Source organism: Lissotriton helveticus, chromosome 12 (genome assembly GCF_964261635.1).
Source record: "Lissotriton helveticus chromosome 12, aLisHel1.1, whole genome shotgun sequence".
NCBI classification, from domain to species: domain Eukaryota; kingdom Metazoa; phylum Chordata; class Amphibia; order Caudata; family Salamandridae; genus Lissotriton; species Lissotriton helveticus.
This window is the reverse complement of record NC_136073.1, coordinates 919,521,299-919,543,788: the sequence shown is the minus strand read 5'-3', so window position 1 is coordinate 919,543,788 and position 22,490 is coordinate 919,521,299. Positions and strand designations below refer to the sequence as shown.

Sequence of the window (22,490 nt, the reverse complement as noted above, 5' to 3'; positions counted from 1 at the left end):
TGCGTGTGTGAGTGGCGTTGCGTGTGTGAGTGGCGTTGCGTGTGTGAGTGGCGTTGCGTGTGTGAGTGGCGTTGCGTGTGTGAGTGGCGTTGCGTGTGTGAGTGGCGTTGCGTCGATGAGTGGGGTTGCGTCGATGAGTGGGGTTGCGTCGATGAGTGGGGTTGCGTCGATGAGTGGGGTTGCGTCGATGAGTGGGGTTGCGTGTGTGAGTGGGGTTGCGTGTGTGAGTGGGGTTGCGTGTGTGAGTGGGGTTGCGTGTGTGAGTGGCGATGGGTGTGTGAGTGGCGATGGGTGTGTGAGTGGCGATGGGTGTGTGAGTGGCGATGGGTGTGTGAGTGGCGATGGGTGTGTGAGTGGCGATGGGTGTGCGAGTGGCGATGGGTGTGTGAGTGGCGATGGGTGTGTGAGTGGCGATGGGTGTGTGAGTGGCGATGCGTGGATGAGTGGGGTTGCGTGGATGAGTTGCGTGTGTGAGTGGCGTTGCGTGTGTGAGTGGCGTTGCGTGTGTGAGTGGCGTTGCGTGTGTGAGTGGCGTTGCGTGTGTGAGTGCGGTTGCGTGGATGAGTTGCGTGTGTGAGTGGTGTTGCGTGTGAGTGGCGTTGCGTGTGTGAGTGCCGTTGCGTGTGTGAGTGGCGTTGCGTGTGTGAGTGGCGTTGCGTGTGTGAGTGGCGTTGCGTGTGTGAGTGGCGTTGCGTGTGTGAGTGGCGTTGCGTGTGTGAGTGGCGTTGCGTGTGTGAGTGGGGTTGCGTCGATGAGTGGGGTTGCGTCGATGAGTGGGGTTGCGTCGATGAGTGGGGTTGCGTCGATGAGTGGGGTTGCGTCGATGAGTGGGGTTGCGTCGATGAGTGGGGTTGCGTCGATGAGTGGGGTTGTGTCGATGAGTGGGGTTGCGTCGATGAGTGGGGTTGCGTCGATGAGTGGGGTTGCGTCGATGAGTGGGGTTGCGTCGATGAGTGGGGTTGCGTCGATGAGTGGGGTTGCGTCGATGAGTGGGGTTGCGTGTGTGAGTGGCGTTGCTGTGTGTGAATTGCTGGTTGGGGGAGTGGGGGGGTGGGCGGGGGAGCAGCAGGCACATGCGAGTGGAGCGCGCGCTGGAGAGGGAGGGGGTGGGAGGACTAGGCAGCGGGAGAAAGGAGTGCACGTGCATATAGCAGGACTGGGACATTACATTGTGAGCTGCACATTTGGTAAAGATGTATCTTAAAATATTTTTTCTCATGTAGCCCTTTTATTTATATTACGGCGAATATGTGCACCGCATGCTGTAAAATACTATTTTTGCACTTGATAATGTTGGACTTCACACTGTTGGCTAATAATGAAACACTTATGTGCCTGCATAACAGCCAGTTGCCTTGCCCGTTAATTCTGGTCGTTTGCCATAGGAACGTCCGGGATGCATTTGTGCACAATTAATATTTTAGCACTCATTCATTAGGTAAGGGACACTACCTCAGTCACTGGAAACACGACACAAGGGAAGCGGAGCCTGTTCTCTGCTGCTGTACAGTGCTTTCACATTTGTGCGAGGAAAAAAAAACAAGGGGGCAGGGAGAGAACAGACGAGTGGAGGGAGGGAAGGGGTGTGCGGTGAGAGAAAGGGGAGAGCGGACAACTCAGAGGTAAGGGACAGAGAGAAGTAGAGAACGGAAAAAATATGGAAAGGAGGAAACACGGGGAATCGAGAGGGAAAGAAGAGATGGCAAAGCAGAGGGAAGGGGAGAGAAAAAGGTGAAGTAAGAGGGATAGGGAGAGACAAAAGGAGGGCATTAATGTGGGGAGGGGGGAGGAGAAGTGTGACACGGCCGCAGCAGGGGGCGGAGCGGGGAGAGCGGCAGGGGCCTTTGAAGTGAAGCTAAGCTTCACTTCAAAGGAGTGGGAGGAGTGCTGCTGGGGAACAGATGGCGATTTGATGCTGTACACGCGCATTTTAGGTCAATGCGCTTGCGCATTGACCTAAAAGCGCACGGGCACAGCACCAAATTGCCACAGTTAGTTAAACTTTGTTTAAAGCCCTATAGTCTCGCTTCTCTCAATGCGCATGCGCATTGACAGGCGAGACCTAAAAATGGCATTGATGTACTGGAAAAAGGCACTGCGCTATACAAAGTTGCTGATTCCATTTGCCCCCAATATTCTCCTACTAGGATTCCCTCTGCCACTAGGGACAGTAACATTACAGCGTATTACCGCCTGGGTGGAAGCATGCGTAAGCACAGTGGGAATGTTATTTACAGATAAAAACCTTAATGAATCACGACACATTTGTGAGTCCCAAATACATTATTTCTTCTCCATGCGAATATTACAAGATATGTGCGGATCTCAAGGGCCCCAGAAGGGATGGAACCCCTGATGCACAAGCTGGTCCACATGCAATATTGAATGGGTGATGGTAGTCATTTGACCAGGTGGTTGTATCGGGGGATTCGAATGCATGCTGCAGTATCACTACAGACGCTCCGTGATAAATGGAACATTGACAAAGGCCTTGATCTGACTGATAAAGAGTAGGGAATTATATTGGAATACCCAAGGAAGGTATTGTGAAACCCACAATTTAAATGTATTCAGCTCATGATAGCACATAGTGCCTACTTGACTCCCCACAACCTAAGTCTAATGTTTCCAGATACGGCGTATGTATGCCCCCGATGCCCTGCCTCAAATGCAACTTCACTACATATGTAATGTGCTTGTCCACGACTGGCACATTACTGGACAGCAGTGTAGGCCTGGGCTTAGTTCGCAGAGTGTTGCTACGCGGAACAACAAAGAAAATCCGCGAAGTTCCGCGAGTGGCGGAGTGCAGTGCGAACTGCAGTTTGTGCTGGTATTTCTGCAGTTCAGGTAGAAATTCTACCTGAGCGGCAGCTCGCAAACTTACCATTCTTGATCCCGGCCGGGGAAAAAACTCTGATACACATTGCGAAGCTGAGTTTCCTGCACTCCGCGACCTCCGCAGTGTGCAGAAAACTCTGCCAATGTAGGGAAGTTCACCGCCCAGGCCTACAGCAGTGCAAACAATATTAAGGGATGTTGCTCTGGGGGAAGGGGAGAGCCGTTAGAGTATTGCATACTGGGATTGAATCCTAAATGCAAGAAGGGAAGCCCCACACATAGATTTGCAAATTTGACATTGATACAAGCTAAGCAAACAATAACCATGAGATGGAAGGCCGCAATAGCGCCATCAGTGTTAGACTGGTACAACAAAGTGATTAGGTGCGGTAAAGCAGAGAGTGTGGAGCTACAGCGGGAGGAACATAGGAGATTGCGAAAGAAACCTATCTCGATGGAATGGAATGTGATGTTAGAGGAATTTATAACAGATGTACAGTCATCCTAAAATGGGTGAAGCAAGCTTCTCTACAGCCAACACAACGTACTGGAGGGAAAGATCTGGATGTGGTAATACTATAACATGTTACAGGAATTACTTGCTGGTATTGTGTTAATAACTGATATGTATTGCTATGCCGACTAACTAAAGCATATATAAATGTAGAACTGAGTCTGGGGGGAGGGGGGTGGTTGGGATATAGTTGGTTTGTGATTAGTTAGGGGGAGGGGTTGTTTTGTTTATTATAATATCTACAACACAATAAATGTATGGCAGAAACGACGTTCCTGTGGACATTGCAACACACTGTAGATATAACTGCTAAACTTGTTGGACAGTACCACCGGCAAATCACAGTTATTAGTATCACTCCTTATTTTTATTTTGATCCACTGTGTGGAAAGTAAATAATGATTTGATATGATGTATATCAGTGACCAAAGAAGTTGTAATATCAAGAAAACGTATAAAATATGTTGGAGAAAGAAAACAGTAGAGTTTCTAATTCCATCAATGTGTCTCCTGCCTTCAAAGCAGTAAAGAGGGAGAGAGTTAAAGAAATGATTTTCTATTAGAAAGCCTGAGCCATCTTCATCTGTTTTCTACAGTTTGTAATCCAGATGTTTCTTTAGGAGGCAGTATTAAGAGCAACTTGCGCTTTACACAACTTTGCGTCAAGGGGGTGTTCTATGGGTGTGTCCTTATCTGGGTGGTTCATGTGCAGTGCTTTAAAGGGGCAGGCGCTGTCTGGTACTGAGAGCCTGCACTTCTAAAATTTGAAAGGGAGAGTACCTGCACTTTTCAGCACTGGTGCTCTACTTTTAATGGTACAGTGCCAGCTTTTCTCGGTTGATAAGTCACTTTAGATCATAGAGTTCTTACGGATGTATGACGTTACAACGCATACTTTTACAACGACTACCATTACAACGCAATTTTTACAACGCAGGATCCATTACAACGAAGTACCATTACAACGCATGTATTTACAACGCAGATACCTTTACAACGCATACCATTACAACGTAAGTATATAATATTTTTTGAAATGTAAATTAATTAAAATTTATTTAATTTAATTTAATTAATTTAATTAATTAAATTTAATTTATTTTAATTTATTTTATTTTATTTAATGTACTTTATTTAATGTAAATAATTTAATTTAATTTAATGTAATATAATATAATTAATTAATTTTAATTTAATTAATTTAATGAAATTTAATGTAATTTAATGTAATTTATTTAATTTAACTAATTTAATTTAATTAATTTTATTTAATTTAATGTAATTTAATATAATTAATTTATTTTAATTAATTTAATTTAATTAATTTTATTTATTCTAATTTAATTTAATTAATGTAATTTAATTTATTTTTATTAAATTTATTTTAATTTAATTAAATTTAATTTAATTATTTAATTTTATTTTATTTAATTAATTTTTTTTATTTAATTTAATTTAATTATTTTATTTAATTTATCCTGTACCCCTATACCCAAAAACCCCAAACTGACCCTGAACCCTAAAAATACCCCTTTACCCAAAAACTGAAAACTGACCCTGAACCCTAAAAATACGCCTTTACCCAAAAACTGAAAACTGACCCTGAACCCTAAAAATACCCCTTTTACCCAAAAACTGAAAACTGACCCTGAACCCTAAAAATACCCCTTTACCCAAAAATTGAAAACTGACCCTCAACCCTAAAAATACCCCTTTACCCAAAAACTGAAAACTGACCCTAAACCCTAAAAATACCCCTTTACCCAAAAACTGAAAACTGACCCTGAACCCTAAAAATACCCCTTTACCCAAAAACTGAAAACTGACCCTGAACCCTAAAAATACCCTTTAACCCAAAAACTGAAAACTGACCCTGAACCCTAAAAATACCCCTTTACCCAAAAACTGAAAACTGACCCTGAACCCTAAAAATACCCTTTAACCCAAAAACTGAAAACTGACCCTGAACCCTAAAAATACCCCTTTACGCAAAAACTGAAAACTGACCCTGAACCCTAAAAATACCCTTTAACCCAAAAACTGAAAACTGACCCTGAACCCTAAAAATACCCCTTAAAAATCCCAAAAATATAACATTTTAAATATAATTATATACTTACCAATACTTACGTTGTAATGGTATGCGTTGTAAAGGTACCTGCGTTGTAAAAACATGCGTTGTAAATACATGCGTTGTAATAGTTTTTGCGTTGTAAAACTTTCGTTGTAATGGTAGTTCGTTGTAAAAGTTGCGTTGTAAAGGTTGTTTGCCGTTCTTACGCTTTTATATTTCCACTTCAAGCACCCAGTCATGTTTTTGGTGCAAATTACTCTTTCCTAACATATTTGTGGCTGGGGATTTGCACCCAAATATAATATAATTCACCTCCTTTAAGGTATCACTCAGGCACAAATCTTGAACTCGCTTGTCTTGTGCAGTACAGCGCGCGCACACTCATCATTCATCCTCACCTTGAGTAAGCTCAGTGGCAGTCGTGTGACGCAGCACAGAGATTATTCTGATCTGATCCAATTAGCTGCAGGTGACCACCTCCTGACACCTCGCAATGACCATCATATATGGGAAGCTTTTACCAAAGTCCATTCCAGCAGATATCTCCACTATTCTCTACCCTTGAACCCCTTCCATGCTCATGACGAGCGCAGCTCGTCATGCAGAACACTGCTCCTGTGCTGATGACGAGCTGAGCTCGTCATGAACAATGGAGTAAATGAAAAGTCAGCACAGAGGGGGAATTGCCTTAGCGCTAATGTGGTTAATCTATGCCTCAGGACCATTCATTTAAACAGTAGACACAGTATTTCAGAATGGACGGCTCAGTGCAGTAAACCTCAAAGTGGGATTATGAACAACAGAAATACCATAAATGTTTATCAGTATGTGGGAACTTGGAGTGGCATTGTGGGCACCTTTTGAAAGGGCTTCTTTCCATCGACGGTCGGATCACGTGGCGTCGAAAAGGCCCAATGGCCCGCGTCGACGACCGGATCGAGATGGAAGTTTGGATCGAGTAGAGAGGTACCGAACGAGAACAATACCGTCGGGGCCTAATGCCTTTTGGCCTTTAGAAAAGTTTAGCTTTAGATTCCGAGTTGGAGTATAGGAGTTTGCATCCGAACCCAATGGCGGAAAAAAACACACGGAGGATGGAGAAGATGCCCATGCGCACTGTAGTCCAGGGGAGGAGTCACCTATCTCGTGATACTTCGAAGACTCTTCCAAGACAACAAAGTGCAATCATCCGGACCCAACACTAGGCGGCGATCTATGCACAGATATGAATTCAGCAGCCCACATGCCTCGAACCTCCGGGTTACTAGAGCATTGTTGGTCGCATCAATTTTTGGTATTGCGTATCAGAGCCAGTGTGGATTCATTATCATGGACTCCAAGTGGAGGGGCCCCTACTACAACTACAACCAAAGGGGTGGCTTCTGGGGGGAGAATAATTCTACAATGTTTGGGTCTTGTATTCCGGTCGCACAGGGTCTGCAGCCCTGTGCTCGCCACAGTTGTACCATTACCAGTATGAGACCTAGTCTCTGATTGGGTATTGGGTAACATACTTATACTCGTAGAACTGGGTCGAATTCTTGGATCCCTAAGATAGGAGTCAATTCTCTCGCATTTATTCAAAATGCCCGCAATACAAGTGTTCAACGTATCAATAATATCATTGGCAATACCAGTAAGTATAGATTCAAACCGAGTACTAAATATGTCCTCCACCAAGTTTTGCAATGTCAATTGAATGTTCTCGTCCACCGTGTGCCCCTGCTTCAGTGTACTCTTTCGTTGAGCCCTTATCTCCTTTGTTAACTTTTCTACTGTCCCTCTTTTTCCCAGTAGCCCCCAGGGTCGGCCCATTTGCTACCCTTTCCAAGTCCGGCGGGCTTTCATTAATTATGGCATCCAAGTCCCCCGTCAAGACAACGCCATGTTTCAATGCTTCTCTCCCTGCCATCGGGCTATTTATCAATACCGTTGGTTCCAGGGCAGCAGGAATTATAGTCAGGGGTTCAGGTGCAATATTCACCTCTCTACAGTTTTGGCTCATACCCAAACCCAGTTCCTGTTCTGCATTAGCTATCTCCTGGTTTAAGGCTCCCACCGCCAAGGTCAGATAAGAGATAATGGATGCAGACTTTCTTGGCATTTTTGATTTTAGGCCCCCCTGTTCTTGAGTGCAAAGATGCTTGTGCTTACCCATTGCAGAGGTAAGGGGGGTGGCCAAGCCCGGTTTCCTTTGGACTCTGACGGGCTCAGACGGGCCCGCCCTTGGCCCGTGCTTTGCACGGGCGCACCTACGCGTTTCCCGCGCTGCGGGAGCACTGTCCCTTCTTAAACGCCTCCTGGCGCTTCAGGTGCGGCGTGCGTGCCGTGAGGGAAGATGGGGGACGTAGTCCCCAGCAGTGATGGTGTGGCCCAGCAGCGAGTAAGGCCCCCAGCAGCAGTAATGTTGTGGCCCAAACCGCAGGTAGCAATAACGAGCTGTCACTGTAGACGCTGTCCAACCCCCTTCCTGGGGTACTTAAGGGATACTGTGAGGGTGGGGCCCTAGATTCGCCTGGAACAAGATTCCTCTGCAAGACTGTTCCAAAGACTCTTCTGCTGCTCGACACTGGACTCTGCTGCTGGACTTAGCCAGGAACCAAGACAAGTCTGCTTCTGGTAGAAAGGCTCCTGCTGCAACTGCGTCCCCGTCTGCAAAGACTCCGCAACCTCAATGGCCGTGCATCCTCCAGGGTCACAAGGACTTTGAGTGAATCAAGGACAGCAAGAAGGAGTCCCTCCCCTTCAGCCGCAGGAACCTAATTGACCACTGGCGTATGGATCCTGCTGTCCCACGGACTCTTCCAGGAGCTACAACACAGGTGGTGGTTTGGTGATGCTCCAGAGCCCTGGCCTGACCTGTTTCAGTGCAATTTGGAAGACTGCAATCCCTTGTGGAGCTGCTGAAACAAAACCCCTGTGCACTGCGTCTGTTTTATGTTACCAATGCTCGTGGCACTCCAGTCCAGAAGTCTCCTAGACGTGGGCCTCCATCTTCGCTGTGCTGCAGAGGCCTCCCTGTGACTGCCTGTGACTGCTGACAGAGGGTCCCTCCGGGGTCTTCATCAATTCCTGCTGGCACTTTGCATCCTGAGGCCGACCTAACTTACCTTTGGTGGGTGGGTTACTTGGACCTTGCTTGTCCTCCTCTCTGCAACTCTTGCAGCAACACATCTGCTGCATTTATCAAAGCTTATTGGTGGTCCTGCTGGCCACTGGCCTTCCTGCAATTTGTAGACCGTTGTGGGACAGCTCGTGGATGCCTCCTGTAATCCTAAATCCTCCCCTCGTCTTCACAGCTGCAACTCCAAGACCTCCGTTCTACTGTGAAGTACCCCAAAAAAGGGAGGGCACGGTGCTCCTGAACCTCCTGGATGACTCTGGGTGGTTTGGACTAGGTCTCCTCTCTCCACTGGTACTCCTTGTCCAGAATCCATGCCTGTGTTCCACAATCTGGTCCATCAAGGTAGAAGCTGGATATTCTAAGATGACTTTAACGGGCGGTTCCATCAACACTTCACACCTATGCACCCGGGTTCCCTAGTGTAGGTATCCTGCTTCTCTGGGTATCCACAGGTGGGGGTACTTTACAACCTCCCCTGGTTCCAAAGGGTTTCCTAGGGGTCCTCTGGGAAGGGCCCTGAATGATAAAACGACTAAATGTGCCTTTTCCCGTGTTATCATATGGACACTGACTTTGGGTATCACCTTTGCCCCCAGACGTCTAGGGACTCCTCGTTACTTACCTTTGGTGGTTCCATGCTTTCTCTGGCCTACAAATCTTTGGGTGGTAGTCTTGCTTAGGTACTCCTGTTGCATTCCACTTACATCATGTATGGTTTGGCCCCCAATAGGGGCCCATGTGTTTACTTACGTGGTTTGCTGATGTATTTATTGTGTATCCATATCTCTGGGTAGGAGATATACCAAAGTAGTTAGTGATTGGTGTTGTAATAAATAGTACCAACTTTTGTACACTGGTGTGGTTTTATCCTGTGTTGACATCACTGTCTGACTTGTGCAGTAATTGCACCTGCTTTAAACTCTCCTGGATAAGCCTTAGCTGCTCTCCGCAGCTACCACTTGAGAGCTTTGGTTATCAGGGACCTCTTACACTATCAATAATTGTTGCCTGGACTGGAGCGCAACATGTATCTCCATTAGGTGTACAACATATACTGAGCTAGCCTCCTACATTGGTGGCAGCGGTGGGATAAAGACTTGGATATCTTTACAACTTAGTCACAACTGAGGTTTCCGCTAACATAGGCATGTACTATACCTGTAAGCTTTTTGAAGTGAGTGTCAAGGGTCTAACACAACACTTTCTGTAATTCCTTTTAAGTATAGAACATTAGGGTAGCTTAGATACACTTACACTTCACTGGTCTCATGTCTTCTAATGGGGAATATAGTCAGACTCGGGTGTCTGTGTACAGTGTGTAAGAAGTTGGCGTTGTATATACTATACCAAAGTAAGGTATAGTGTGCACAGCGTCCAGTGGATCTCCAGAGACTTTCCAGAGGCTAAAGTAGATAATACCTTACTCTCTTTTGGGGTAGTGTGGTTGAGCAGGTAGGCTTTTCAGAGGGTAGTGTTAAGCATGTATTGTACACACAGTCAAAGAAACGGAGGCTCACACTCAATGACTAATTCCAAGTTCAATGTTGTTATAAAAATATTACTTTGTTACTTTTATTTTAGAACCAAGAACAATTCATTGCATGGGGGCAGACTTGGTATGAAGGAGGAGCTTAGTGATACCCTACTCTGCCTCAACACCAGGTTGCATGAACTGGACACTATGGTGATGCTAGATGAACATGTACAAACCCGACTCAGGGAGGCTGGGGAACACTATAGCGAATAAATGGAGCACTTACAGTGCCACGTCTATAAAGAATAACATAGCACAGGCGCATGACGAGGAGAGTAGACCTAGTAGGTTGTCGGCATGGCTCATTAGACCTGAGACCCGAGGGATGTCCATCACCCAAATCAGTTTGGATGACAATACCCCAGCCTATGCTCCTGGGGAGATTAATATGGCATTCCAAGTATACTCTGAATCCTTATATGGATGACTGGACCCCTTGGACGAGTATGGCCTGGTGACATTTCTTAACAGGATACCCCTGGCAATACCCGACAGCTAGGGAAGAACTAGGAGGCCCCCTCATGGTCCAAGAAATTTGAGCCGCCATTAAAGCTATGGCTAGTGGGAAGACTTCAGGGTCAGATGGCCTCCCAGGGCAATTCTGTGTGACCTTTAACTTTGACTCTGCGACCCCCCCACCCACAGTTGGGAGGCCTTGTATGCCACATTGGTGCATAGAGGTTCACTACCTACATCCACCAGGGAGGCAATGGTGATTCCCCTCCCAAGACTACGGCCCATAGCACCCCTGTCACTGCGTTCCGTGTTGAATATGGATTTTAAGGTGCTTAGTAAAATACTGGTACACCAACTACTCCTATACATGCAGATGTTGGTACGTAGTGACCAGAATGTATATATTCCAGCAAGAAGCACATCCCTGAACCTCCGTAGGGTATACCGTGTCTTATACCACCAGACTAACAGACGACCTCACGCTACTATTATTTGCAAATGCCCTGGAGAAGGCATTAGACGGGATTACCTATACAAAGCAATGCTTCGGATGCAATTGGGGGAGCAGTGGGTGAAATGGATTAAGCTAATATATGAGTCTCCCAGCGCACGGGTTAAGATGGGCCACAGCATCTCAGCACTGTACAGCGTGTATAGAGGCACGAGACAGGGATGTCCGTTGTCGCCCCTGCTATTTGATCCCGCCATAAAACCATTGGCTGAGCTGTTTAAACAAGAGGGCATAGGTTATGGCATAGAGATAGACAGTAGGGAAGATACTATTTTATTGGATGCAGATGATCTCCTACTTTATCTGGATGATGCATCAGCAGGCTCACAGCACGCCATGGTCATACTGGAGGAATTTGCACTTAATTCGGGCCACTGAGTAAATAGGACTAAGACCTGTGTGCTCCCCGTGGTAGAAGGCAGTCGACAGCCGGATCCCATGCCACCAAGTTTGGGTTATCATTATCAAAATGGGGTGACCCAAGGAAGTCAAAGACCTGGGTATTAATGCTATTCAAATACAATGGTCTCTAACCATTATTTCCACCAAAGATGAATCAATACATATTCAATATTCCACTAAGTTTGGGGGATATGTCTCACAGATCAACCCGATACACTAAATGTGTTTTCAATTTTTGAAACAAAAATATATATATAACAGCGAGAATTAAACATTCAGAGCAATTTTATTAATTCATTGCATTATAACTGTCTCCATATGAGAGAATTATTTCGGTTGCCCAAGAGCGAGAGTGCGTGCAGAAAATGAAAGAATTGTCAAGTGCTTGATAGAAAAAGAAGAAAAGAACATAGAAAATGTATTTACAATTTAATATTTACAATCCATCAGTTAATACAATATGCCATACTTTAATAACCTGGCAGGTAGTGTGAATTATTTATATACACAATTTCCATGAATTAGAGACTTTGCTTCTAAGATTGTTGCACCAGAAAATGTGTCACACCATCCAGGAATTAAGGAGAGGGGCGTCGACGTTTCGACTCGTCTCAGGGCCTTAAGGTACTTTAGACCGTGGCTCCAGGTGTTTTGCATCGAATACGACTGCAATATTCTACACTTGACTTTTTGTGTAGTTTGTCCTACATACAGGAATCCACAGGGTATTGTTCCACCAAAGGTGTTTTGCATCGAATACGACTGCAATGCTGCAATATTCTACACTTGACTTTTTGTGTAGTTTGTCCTACATACAGGAACCCACAGGGTATTGTTCCACCAAAGGTGCTCCAGGTGTTTTGCATCGAATACGACTGCAATGCTGCAATATTCTACACTTGACTTTTTGTGTAGTTTGTCCTACATACAGGAACCCACAGGGTATTGTTCCACCAAAGGTGCTCCAGGTGTTTTGCATCGAATACGACTGCAATGCTGCAATATTCTACACTTGACTTTTTGTGTAGTTTGTCCCACATACAGGAACCCACAGGGAATTCGATCCAAACACCTGGAGCACCTTTGGTGGAACATTTTACCACCTTCCGACATGACTGTAACAGCTTCCGATGGTGGGTAATAGAGAAGGTGGCTACTCATCCACATTTTCTGGTGCAACATATCTTATACTGGTGATAAGTTAAGCTGATTGATTACATCCTTGTGAAGTGCTATGAGTATATGATTGGAATGTATGTTGTAAAATGCTGATAAAAACGTTTTTTAATAAAAAACATTCTTGGCACAGCCAGGAGACACAAAACAAGAGCGAGGTTGCCTTGAACCAACTATAAAAAATGGTGCTGTGGGTCTCGTGGCAGCAAATGCACCACAGTGAGGGCATCGGAGGAGGGCAAATTTCAAAGATTGATTCAATGATGCTAAGCTAATTCTATGTCTGTGATTCCATGTTTAGTGGTTCACCTGCAAAAACAAAAAGGTATGCCTATAACCTGATCCTATGCTAATCAAGATGTTTTTGGACCCCCAGGAGGTCCACGGATTTGGTAAATCTTCTAGTCATCGACTTACCTTAATGACACCTCTTCGGCAAAGGTCAGCGTCTTGCCAGCAGGGCATCGTGTTTGTTCAGGTTCTTATTCACTTCACCTCCAGCACAGCCACCACCACCATGGTAAAGTTTCCACTATGTGAGGAAAAAAAATATTTGAACATTCAAGTGCTAGTAGTCAACAGCTACAATGGTCTTCACAGCAATAATAGATGTTTAGTCTTACAGTAATCATTGTATTTACAGAAAGCTGTGTAAATAAAGCTATAACTGATGTATTGTTGAGGGGCAAATGCTTGAAATCATAGATTCTGAGATCCCACTGTAGATAATTAAACTGAAGAGGCATAATTGTTGACAGAAGTTAAGCTGCCATTCTGCCTCCTGGATGGTCCCAAATATGAAAGCATGTGTGACCCCTCTAAACACACTACCGTCCGTGTGATCCATTCCTGTCGAAGGCACTAGGCCCAGGCACACAAGTGGGGTCGGGTTTGTATCGGGACAAGTGGGGGAACTCTGGCTGTTAGGAGGTTTGTGGATCCAGTCACATTCATGTATTTTACGTAACAAAAATGAAAGGAAAATTAGTGTTTTTATTCAACATTTCACCTGTGCAGGGTATTCTGTGTAAGAAGACGTTGGGGGATCCATGCAACCACCATGCAACCAACACCTCCCTGGACTTCCTCGGGTGTCTAATTTTCAAAAATGTGTGTGTTTGAACGATTTCCCTACATGGTCGCCAACCCACGACTAATTAGTACACCTATCATAGTTATCATTATCGCCACAATATGTTTTGTCGCGGTCACCTGGATCGCCACACAAGTGAGATAGCATTTTTATCGGGAGACCACTGGGAATGCTGGTGGGTAGGAAATTTGAGACAGCCGGGTGATCCCAAAACTTCCCCACACCAAAATGTGAGGAAAATATGACTTTTTTAGCTAAATTTGAGGTTTTCATGGGATTCTGGTTACAAAACCATTGGGGATCCATGCAAGCCGCATCTCCCTGGAATCCCTTGGGTGTCTATTTGTCAGAAATGTTTGGGTTTGGTAGGTTTCCCTAGATGACTACTTAGCCCTGGAACAAAACCACAGGTACCCTCCTTGAAAAACCAGGTTGTTTTGTGATAGATCATTTTGATGTCTCCACAACACCTTTTGGGCCCTTCCCTGTCACAGGCACTTGGCCCACTCACACAAGTGAAGCACAGCTTAGCTCGGGATACTTGGGGGAATGCCGAGTGGAGGACATTTGTGGTTGCCCGAAGATTCCAGGACTTTTTTTGAACTGTGCAGGGGATTCTGGTGAGAGCCATGCAAGTCACCCCACCCTGGACTCCTCAGCTGTTTAGGTTTGAAAAATGGGCTGTTTTGGTAGGTTTCCCTAGGTGCCAGCTTGTATTATACTGGGTAAAACACGATGTCTCCTCGGTCAAGTTTTGGGGTGTTTTGTGTCGCAAGGCCCAGCCACACAAGTGGGGTACCATTTTTGTGAATACAGAATAGTAGAACATGTGTTATTATCACACACACAGGTCAATTTAGAGTCTGTGTGTGACTTCATCCTGAGAATGTTAATCTCTCTGAGCCATGTCATCTTTTTCAGAATAGCTCTGCCTTTACCTGCCTACCTCTCCAAATATAACTCACTTTCCTTTTATAGGATGGTGTGTGAGGCATGTGTGGGGAAGGGTGGTGTGTGGGGAAGGGTGGTGTCTGAGGTAAGGGTGGTGCAGGGAAGGGGGGTGCAGGGAAGGGTGGTGCAGGGAAGGGTGGTGCGGTGCGGGGAAGGGTGGTGCGGGGTAAGCGCGGTGTCTGAGGTAAGGATGGTGTGAGGCATGTGTGGGGTAGGGTGTCTAAGGTAAGGATGGTGTGAGGGGTAAGGATGGTGTGAGGGGTAAGTGTGGTGTGTGGGGTAAGGGTGGTGTGTGAGGCTCGTGTGGGGAAGGGTGGTGTGGGGTAAGGGTGGTGTGTGGGGTAAGGGTGGTGTGTGGGGAAGGGTGGTGTGGGGTAAGGGTGGTGTGTGAAGTAAGGGTGGGGAAGGGTGGTGTGGGTGTAAGTTCGGGGCAAGGGTGGTGTGTGGGGCAAGGCTTGATACAGGGGCACCGTGGGGTCGAAGTTATTTCCATTTCTATAGGTTAACATGGCCAATACAATAAAAGTGCTCCAACCCGAGCAGAAAGAAATACACACCCTGCCGTGCTGCCATCAAACGCCCCCTCAGACCGTTCACCGGTTAATGACCCCCGCCCCCTGCCCTCCGACCTCTGAGTACATTTGGCACCCCCCCACCCTCTTCACATGCCCCCCACCGCTCTTCACATGCCCCCCCACCCTCTTCACATGCCCCCCCCCGCTCTTCTCATGCCCCCCACCCTCTTCACATGCCCCCCCCCGCTCTTCACATGCCCCCCCCCGCTCTTCACATGCCCCCCCACCCTCTTCACATGCCCCCCCCGCTCTTCTCATGCCCCCCCACCCTCTTCACATGCCCCCCCACCCTCTTCACATGCCCCCCCCGCTCTTCACATGCCCCCCCCGCTCTTCACATGCCCCCCCACCCTCTTCACATGCCCCCCACCCTCTTCACATGCCCCCCCCGCTCTTCACATGCCCCCCCACCCTCTTCACATGCCCCCCACCCTCTTCACATGCCCCCCCCGCTCTTCTCATGCCCCCCCCGCTCTTCACATGCCCCCCCACCCTCTTCACATGCCCCCCACCCTCTTCACATGCCCCCCCCGCTCTTCACATGCCCCCCCACCCTCTTCACATGCCCCCCCACCCTCTTCTCATGCCCCCCCCGCTCTTCTCATGCCCCCCCTCCTCACCCCGGGTCATCATTTTTCAATAAATCTCTCACCGGGTCTGGTGCTCCCCGACCTGCGGGCTCAGCAGCCGAGGGGGGCTCGATGGCGCTCACACGTCACGGGGGGGGGGGGGCTCTGCACCCTGGGCCAGGAGCGTTCTCGTCTCGGGGCCCCTGATTGTCCGCGCCGAGGGGGGGTCCTGCGGGCGCTCTCTCAGGCAGGCGGCTGGGCCTGGGGGGCTCTTGGTTCCTGGGGGTCTTTAGGGTGTCTCTGGGGGTCTCTGGGGGGCTCAGAAGACGACGGCTGAGCTTGGGGTGTGAACACCTCAGGGGAGCCCCTTGGGTTCTCTCACATTTCTGGGGGGCCTCAGGGGGGCTCTGACATTTCTGGGGGGCCTCTCGTGTCCTCTCACATGTCGAGGGGGCCTCAGGGGGGCTCTCACATTTCTGGGGTGCCTCTGGGGGGGTCTCACATTTCTGGGGTGCCTCTCGGGTCGGTGGCTCTGAGGTGCTCACTCTTTGGGGGGCTCTTCTGTGCTCGCCGCGCCCCCTCTTCAGCTCTTGCACGTGCCCCTCACACCCCGCACCCCAGGGGACGGGCATCCTCTGCAGCCAATCCAGTGACCTGCAGGGAGGCAAGGCGGGCGCCTCCACCAATCAGCACCAGGCGCATTTTAGAAATCCGAGTCCTGCGTAGAGACAGCCAATCGGAGCCCGTGCTCGTCGCTGTGCTCTAAGACTGCCGCGGTCCCGCCCGCGGCGGATCCAGCCAATGGGAGGCGGGAGCGGCTGCGCGCGGTGACGCACCGAGGCGCGCGGGTGAGGAGAGACCACGAGGCGCCGCACTGTGAGGAGGGGGCGGGGGTCACGTGATTCTATTTGAATATTTGTGGAGCGCGCGGGACCCTCCATCTGAAGCCATCTCACCATTAACATTAGGAAGAGGCCAGGATTGTGAAAGCGACGAGCACATACATGACCCCCGTGCACATACATGACGCCCCCACCCCCCCGTGCAGGCAGAGGGGGGGGGGCAGGCCTCTCGGTGCAGGGGGGGGCAGGCGTCTCGGTGAAGGCGGAGGGGGGGGGCTCCCGGGTTCACCGGCATGTGTGCAGGGCCGGCTCCAGGGCGGTGCGAGCGGTGCCACCGCACCGGGGCTGACTTGGGGCGGGGGCGCCTGCTCGCAAGTATATTTTCCTTTTAAAAGCCCCTGGTGTCGCGTTCCTTGCTTCCAGCAGTTTTTAGGCGTCAATAAAAACGCCAAGATCCCTCCAGAGATGAATGTCCCGCTGGAGAGAGATGGAGGTTTGTCTGGTGGACGTTTGAACTCATCCTAAGGTAGTGCAGTGGGTTAATGTGCCCATTGCAAAGAATATATACCATGCAGATCACAAAGTACATATAATGTAAACAGGTCAGTGGGTTACTGCGGGTTTCCCAGGGATCCTTTGTTACTTGCGGTTTATAAGTTAAAATCCTAATATAGCACAGTGAGCTATTAACTGTCATCAAAGAGCTCCGTACAGACTACAAGATATGTATTAGCGCTGTGTCTTTTCCCCCGTCTTTCGTTATCCTAAACTTTAAAAAAAGGTTCAGTTGGGTAAGAGAAATCAATTTTAATTAAAGGAAACCCCTAACAATGTTACGTTTTAAATTCTGAAGGTGTGTTTTCCCAGACCAAAGTATACGGCCTACCAGTATGGATGACATGTGACTCCTACACCTTGTAGTCCTCTTACTTTTTACTGACTTACACACGTATGATTGTCTCTGTGCCAATCTGTGTGATTTAAAGTGCTCTTACACCCTGCACCGGTATGAGTGGCGCTATAAAACTAAATCAGTCAGAGAGAGTGGTTACAAAGACTTGAGGAGCGCGGTTACATAGTGGTAGAGAGGGAATCGGTGGTAGATGTGGTTATTGGGGTGAGCCAACAAACATTGTCACACAGGACGCCACAATTGCTAAAGCCAACCCTGCATGTGTGTAAAGGGCCGGTACACAACATGTGTTTCAATGACTGGTGCACAACATGTGTGTCACGAGCCAGTGCACATGTATGTCAAGGGCTCTGCACAACGTGTGTCAAGGGTCGGTGCACAACATGTGTGTCACAAGCCAGTGCACAACATGTGTGTCAAGGTCCGCTGCACAACATGTGTGTTAAGGGCCGATTCACATGTGTGCCATGGGCCGGTGCACAACATGTGTCAAGGACCGGTGCACAACATGTGTGTCACAAGCCAATGCACATGTGTGTCAAGAGTTGCCCACAACATGTGTGTCAAGGTCCGGTGCACAACATGTGTGTCAAGGGCCAATTCACAACATGTGTGCCAAGGGCCGGTGCACAACATGTGTGTCAAGCGCTCCCTGCCTGTCATAGCTCTTTCTCCTTGCTCCTGACAGCTAAGGAAACAAGCATTTACAATGCAACGGTCTCGCCTTTGCAAAAGTTAGAGCTATTGGCATTGTAAATGACAAAGTTGTTGTTTATGTGTTGGTTTTGAAAACAGATAAATAAATGGCATTGTCATTTACAATGCCAATAGCTTAATATCTCGCAAATGCGAGACCTATTGCATTTGCACCCACACACACACACAGCCACACACACACAGAGCCACACACACAGAGCCACACACACACAGAGCGCCACACACATACACAGAGCGCCACACAGAGTGCCACACGCACAGAGCGCCACACACACACAGCGCCACACACACACACAGAGCGACACATACAGAGCGCCACACACACACAGAGCGCCACACACACACTCAGAGCGCCACACACAGATGCCACACACACAGGGCACCACACAAACAGAGCCACACAAACATAGCCATACACAGAGCCCCAGAGCATAATTCCAAGAGCCAGCAAAGGCTTGAAGCATAGGAACCAGGTTACACAGTATTCCCTTTTCATGGCTGCCTTCCCCCTCCTTCCTCCTGCCCCCTCTCTCCTCTCGCAAGCATGTTCTGCTCTCTGAATCAATTATCAGTTGAGATTTCCAAAGCTGGTCAGTTAGCATTCAGGCAGTCATTCCTCAGTTTAGGCCGATCACCTACTTACCTACTTATTGCCCGAGTTGTCTAACCTCGTTCCCACAACTGCCTCGCCTCTGCACATCTACTGAATAACACAGCAGCACTGCACATTCCCAAACAGCTGTGCTAACACCCCATGGGTTGCCAGAAATCTCGAGATAATCCTCGAGAAGGTGGGACAGCGAACAGTGAAGGCACTATACAGCGCCCCCTACAGCCCTGCTGAATGGACCAGCCGCAGCGCCTAGATGCGACTTCAGAGACCGTCGGAACGAAACACACCTCGTGCTCTGCAATTCAAAACATAAACACACCACGCACTCTCCAAGTGAAATACGCAGCATTTTCAGAGAGCGGTAAAACTGTCTTGCGAGCCCAACCCTCCATGAGGGTGAGGAAGTGTGAGGGTGAGAGGGTGTGTGAGGGTGAGGGGGTGAGGGTGTGAGAGTGAGGGTGTGTGGGTGAGAGTGTCTGTGGGTGAGGGTGTGTGGGTGAGAGGGTGTGTGAGAGTGAGGGGGTGAGAGGGTGAGGTTGAGGGGGTGTGAGGGGGGGTGAGAGTAAGAGTGTGTGTGGGTGAGGGTGAGAGGGTGGGTGAGGGGGTGTGTGTGGGTGAGGGGGTGTGAGAGTGAGGTGTGTGAGGGTGTCAGGGTGAGGGAGGGTGAGAGGCTGTGTGAGGTGAGATGGTGTGAGGGTGAGAGGGTGGGTGAGGGTGAGAGGGGGTGTGAGGCTGAGAGGGTGGTTGAGGTGGTGGTGGTGGTAGAGATTTGTGCTTGCCATAGTTAAGGCACTCACAATCCCACCAGGCACTCATGTGTGGCTTTTAACAGTAGTCATACTAGAAAAAGAAGGTGGGTTTCACCACAATTTCTTCTTCTCCAGGGATATTTTTCACTAAGACTTTTTCCAGAACTCCAGAAGTCTACAGAATGCCACGCGGGTCTTTATAAAGCACTTAAAGGGCGGCCCATTAAATCACTCCATGCAAGTGCACACCATAATAGTCCTACAAAGCAGCTTTGGGATATTTACAGAACCAACAAGTCGCCCTTGTCGCCTTTTTGCATCTTTCTCCCATGCAATATGACCGGAAGTAACCAGACCTGTGGCAGCCGACGAAGAAACACGTTCCAGATCTTTACATGGACGCACGCCAACTTGTTGACTTGAACACACAAGTGAGATTGCGTCAGAGACATGGAAACTGACCCAGCCCCCTCACCCCCCTTTGAATTCTGCGTGACTGTTGGTGTGCAAGGACTGTTTAATTTCATGAGTCTTCGACCAATAGCGAGAAAGAAACCCTAACCCCTAATTCCAAAAGCAAACCCATGATCGGATAGAAGAGCGGAGGGCAACACTGCCAGGTGCAAAGTGACGCACGACCCTCGAAAAGTACCAGAACCACACCTGGAGTCTGGCCAGAGTAGGAATCAAGGACGCAAACATTTAATTAAAAAAAAAGTGGATTGGAGAACAATTCAGTAAAAAACAGGACTACCCATGCCAAACAAGCGCTCGCCATGACACAGCCTTTTGTCTGTCATAGGCGGAGACCTAAAAACATCAAAGAATGTAAGGAACAAAGTCAAAAACACGCCCCCCTGTCTGAAAAGGACGGGGCTTAGATAGAAAGAAGAACATCACTAGGACCTCTTTTCCAAATGGCTGGCCACCATTTAGGAGGCGAGCGAATGGAGAAGAGGGGCAGGGCTGAGTCTCGCTAGTGATGTTCTCTCTATTCCATTAAGTCTCGCCAGCAAGACTGCACATGTGCGCAGTCTTTCGCAGGTGGAGACCTAAAAACGTATATTTGCAGTTCTGATATTAAAACCTTCAGTAGCGCACGTGCAAGTTCCACACACACCAATAGAGCTGATTCAGGCGGCAATGGAAAACAAAGGGAGTAATACATCCCCGATTATGTGTTTTAACTCGTCCACTTTCCTCTTCTAAAATGTTGACATGTATGCACATATGAAGTGTGGGAGCAGAGGGGGTCACTGACTGTGGGAGCAGAGGGGGTCACTGACGGTGTGAGCAGAGGGGGTCACTGACGGTGTAGGAGCAGAGGGGGGTCACTGACAGGTGTGGGAGCTGAGATGGTCGCTGACGATGTGCGAGCTTAGGGGTTCACTGATGGTGAGGGAATAGAGGGGTTCACCGACGGGTGTGGAAGCAGAAGAAGTTACTGACGGGTGTGGGAACAGAGGGGTCACTGACAAATGTGGGAGCTGAAGGGGTCACTGATGGTGTGGGAGCAGAGGGTCAATGACAGATGTGGGAGCAGAGGGGGCACTGAGGGTGTGGGAGCAGAGGGGGCACTGAGGGTGTGGGAGCAGAGGGAAATCACTGACCAGTGAGGGAGCAGAGGGGTCACTAAGGGCGTGGAAGCAGAGGGGGTCACTGACAAGTGTGGGAGAAGAAGGGGTCGCTTTGGGAGCTAAGATGGTCGCTGACGATGTATGAGCAGAGGGGCTCGCTGAGTGTGTGGGAGCAGAGGGGCTCGCTGAGTGTGTGGGAGCAGAGGGGCTCGCTGAGTGTGTGGGAGCAGAGGGGGTCACTGAGGGGGTGGGAGCGGAGGGGGTCACTGACAGTGTGAGCAGAGGGGCTCACTGACAGGTGTTGGAGCAGAGGGGTCACTAAGGGTGTGGGAGCAGAGGGGGTCACTGACAAGTGTGGGAGCAGAGGGGGTCACTGAGGGTGTGAGCAGAGGGGGTCACTGATGGTGTATGGGAGCAGAGGGGGTCACTGAGGGAGCAGAGGGGTTCACTGACGGTGTGAGCAGAGGGGTTCACTGATGGTGTATGGGAGCAGAGGGGGTCACTGAGGGAGCAGAGGGGTTCACTGACGGTGTGAGCAGAGGGGGTCACTGACGGTGTATGAGCAGAGGGGTCACTGACGGTGTGAGCAGAGGGGGTCACTGACGGTGTATGAGCAGAGGGGTCACTGACGGTGTATGAGCAGAGGGGTCACTGACGGTGTGAGCAGAGGGGGTCACTGACGGTGTATGAGCAGAGGGGGTCACTGACGGTGTATGAGCAGAGGGGTCACTGACGGTGTGAGCAGAGGGGGTCACTGACGGTGTATGAGCAGAGGGGGTCACTGACGGTGTATGAGCAGAGGGGGTCACTGACGGTGTGAGCAGAGGGTGTCACTGACGGTGTATGAGCAGAGGGGCTCACTGACAGGTGTTGGAGCAGAGGGGTCACTAATGGTGTGGGAGCAGAGGGGGTCACTGAGGGAGCAGAGGGGTTCACTGATGGTGTGAGCAGAGGGGTTCACTGATGGTGTATGGGAGCAGAGGGGGTCACTGACAAGTGTGGGAGCAGAGGGGGTCACTGAGGGTGTGAGCAGAGGGGGTCACTGATGGTGTATGGGAGCAGAGGGGGTCACTGAGGGAGCAGAGGGGTTCACTGACGGTGTGAGCAGAGGGGTTCACTGATGGTGTATGGGAGCAGAGGGGGTCACTGAGGGAGCAGAGGGGTTCACTGACGGTGTGAGCAGAGGGGTTCACTGATGGTGTATGGGAGCAGAGGGGGTCACTGAGGGAGCAGAGGGGTTCACTGACGGTGTGAGCAGA

The 22,490-nt window shown here is 49.0% G+C and overlaps 1 protein-coding gene across 4 annotated transcripts in view; it reads right to left on the bottom strand.

Moving 5' to 3' along the window:
- Window positions 1-16,443, bottom strand: part of LOC144798280 (uncharacterized) — a 2,046,403-nt gene extending 2,029,960 nt beyond the window's left edge. For all 4 annotated transcript variants that reach the window (XM_078669053.1, XM_078669055.1, XM_078669054.1 and 1 more), the window contains exons 1-2: window positions 15,904-16,443; window positions 13,050-13,164 (exon numbers count right to left, since the gene is read on the bottom strand). In XM_078669053.1, the coding sequence (XP_078525179.1) occupies window positions 13,050-13,097 (48 nt within the window). In that variant the 5' untranslated portion in view covers window positions 13,098-13,164; window positions 15,904-16,443. The remainder of the gene's footprint in view (window positions 1-13,049; window positions 13,165-15,903) is intronic.
- Between the last annotated feature and the right edge of the window lie 6,047 nt (window positions 16,444-22,490).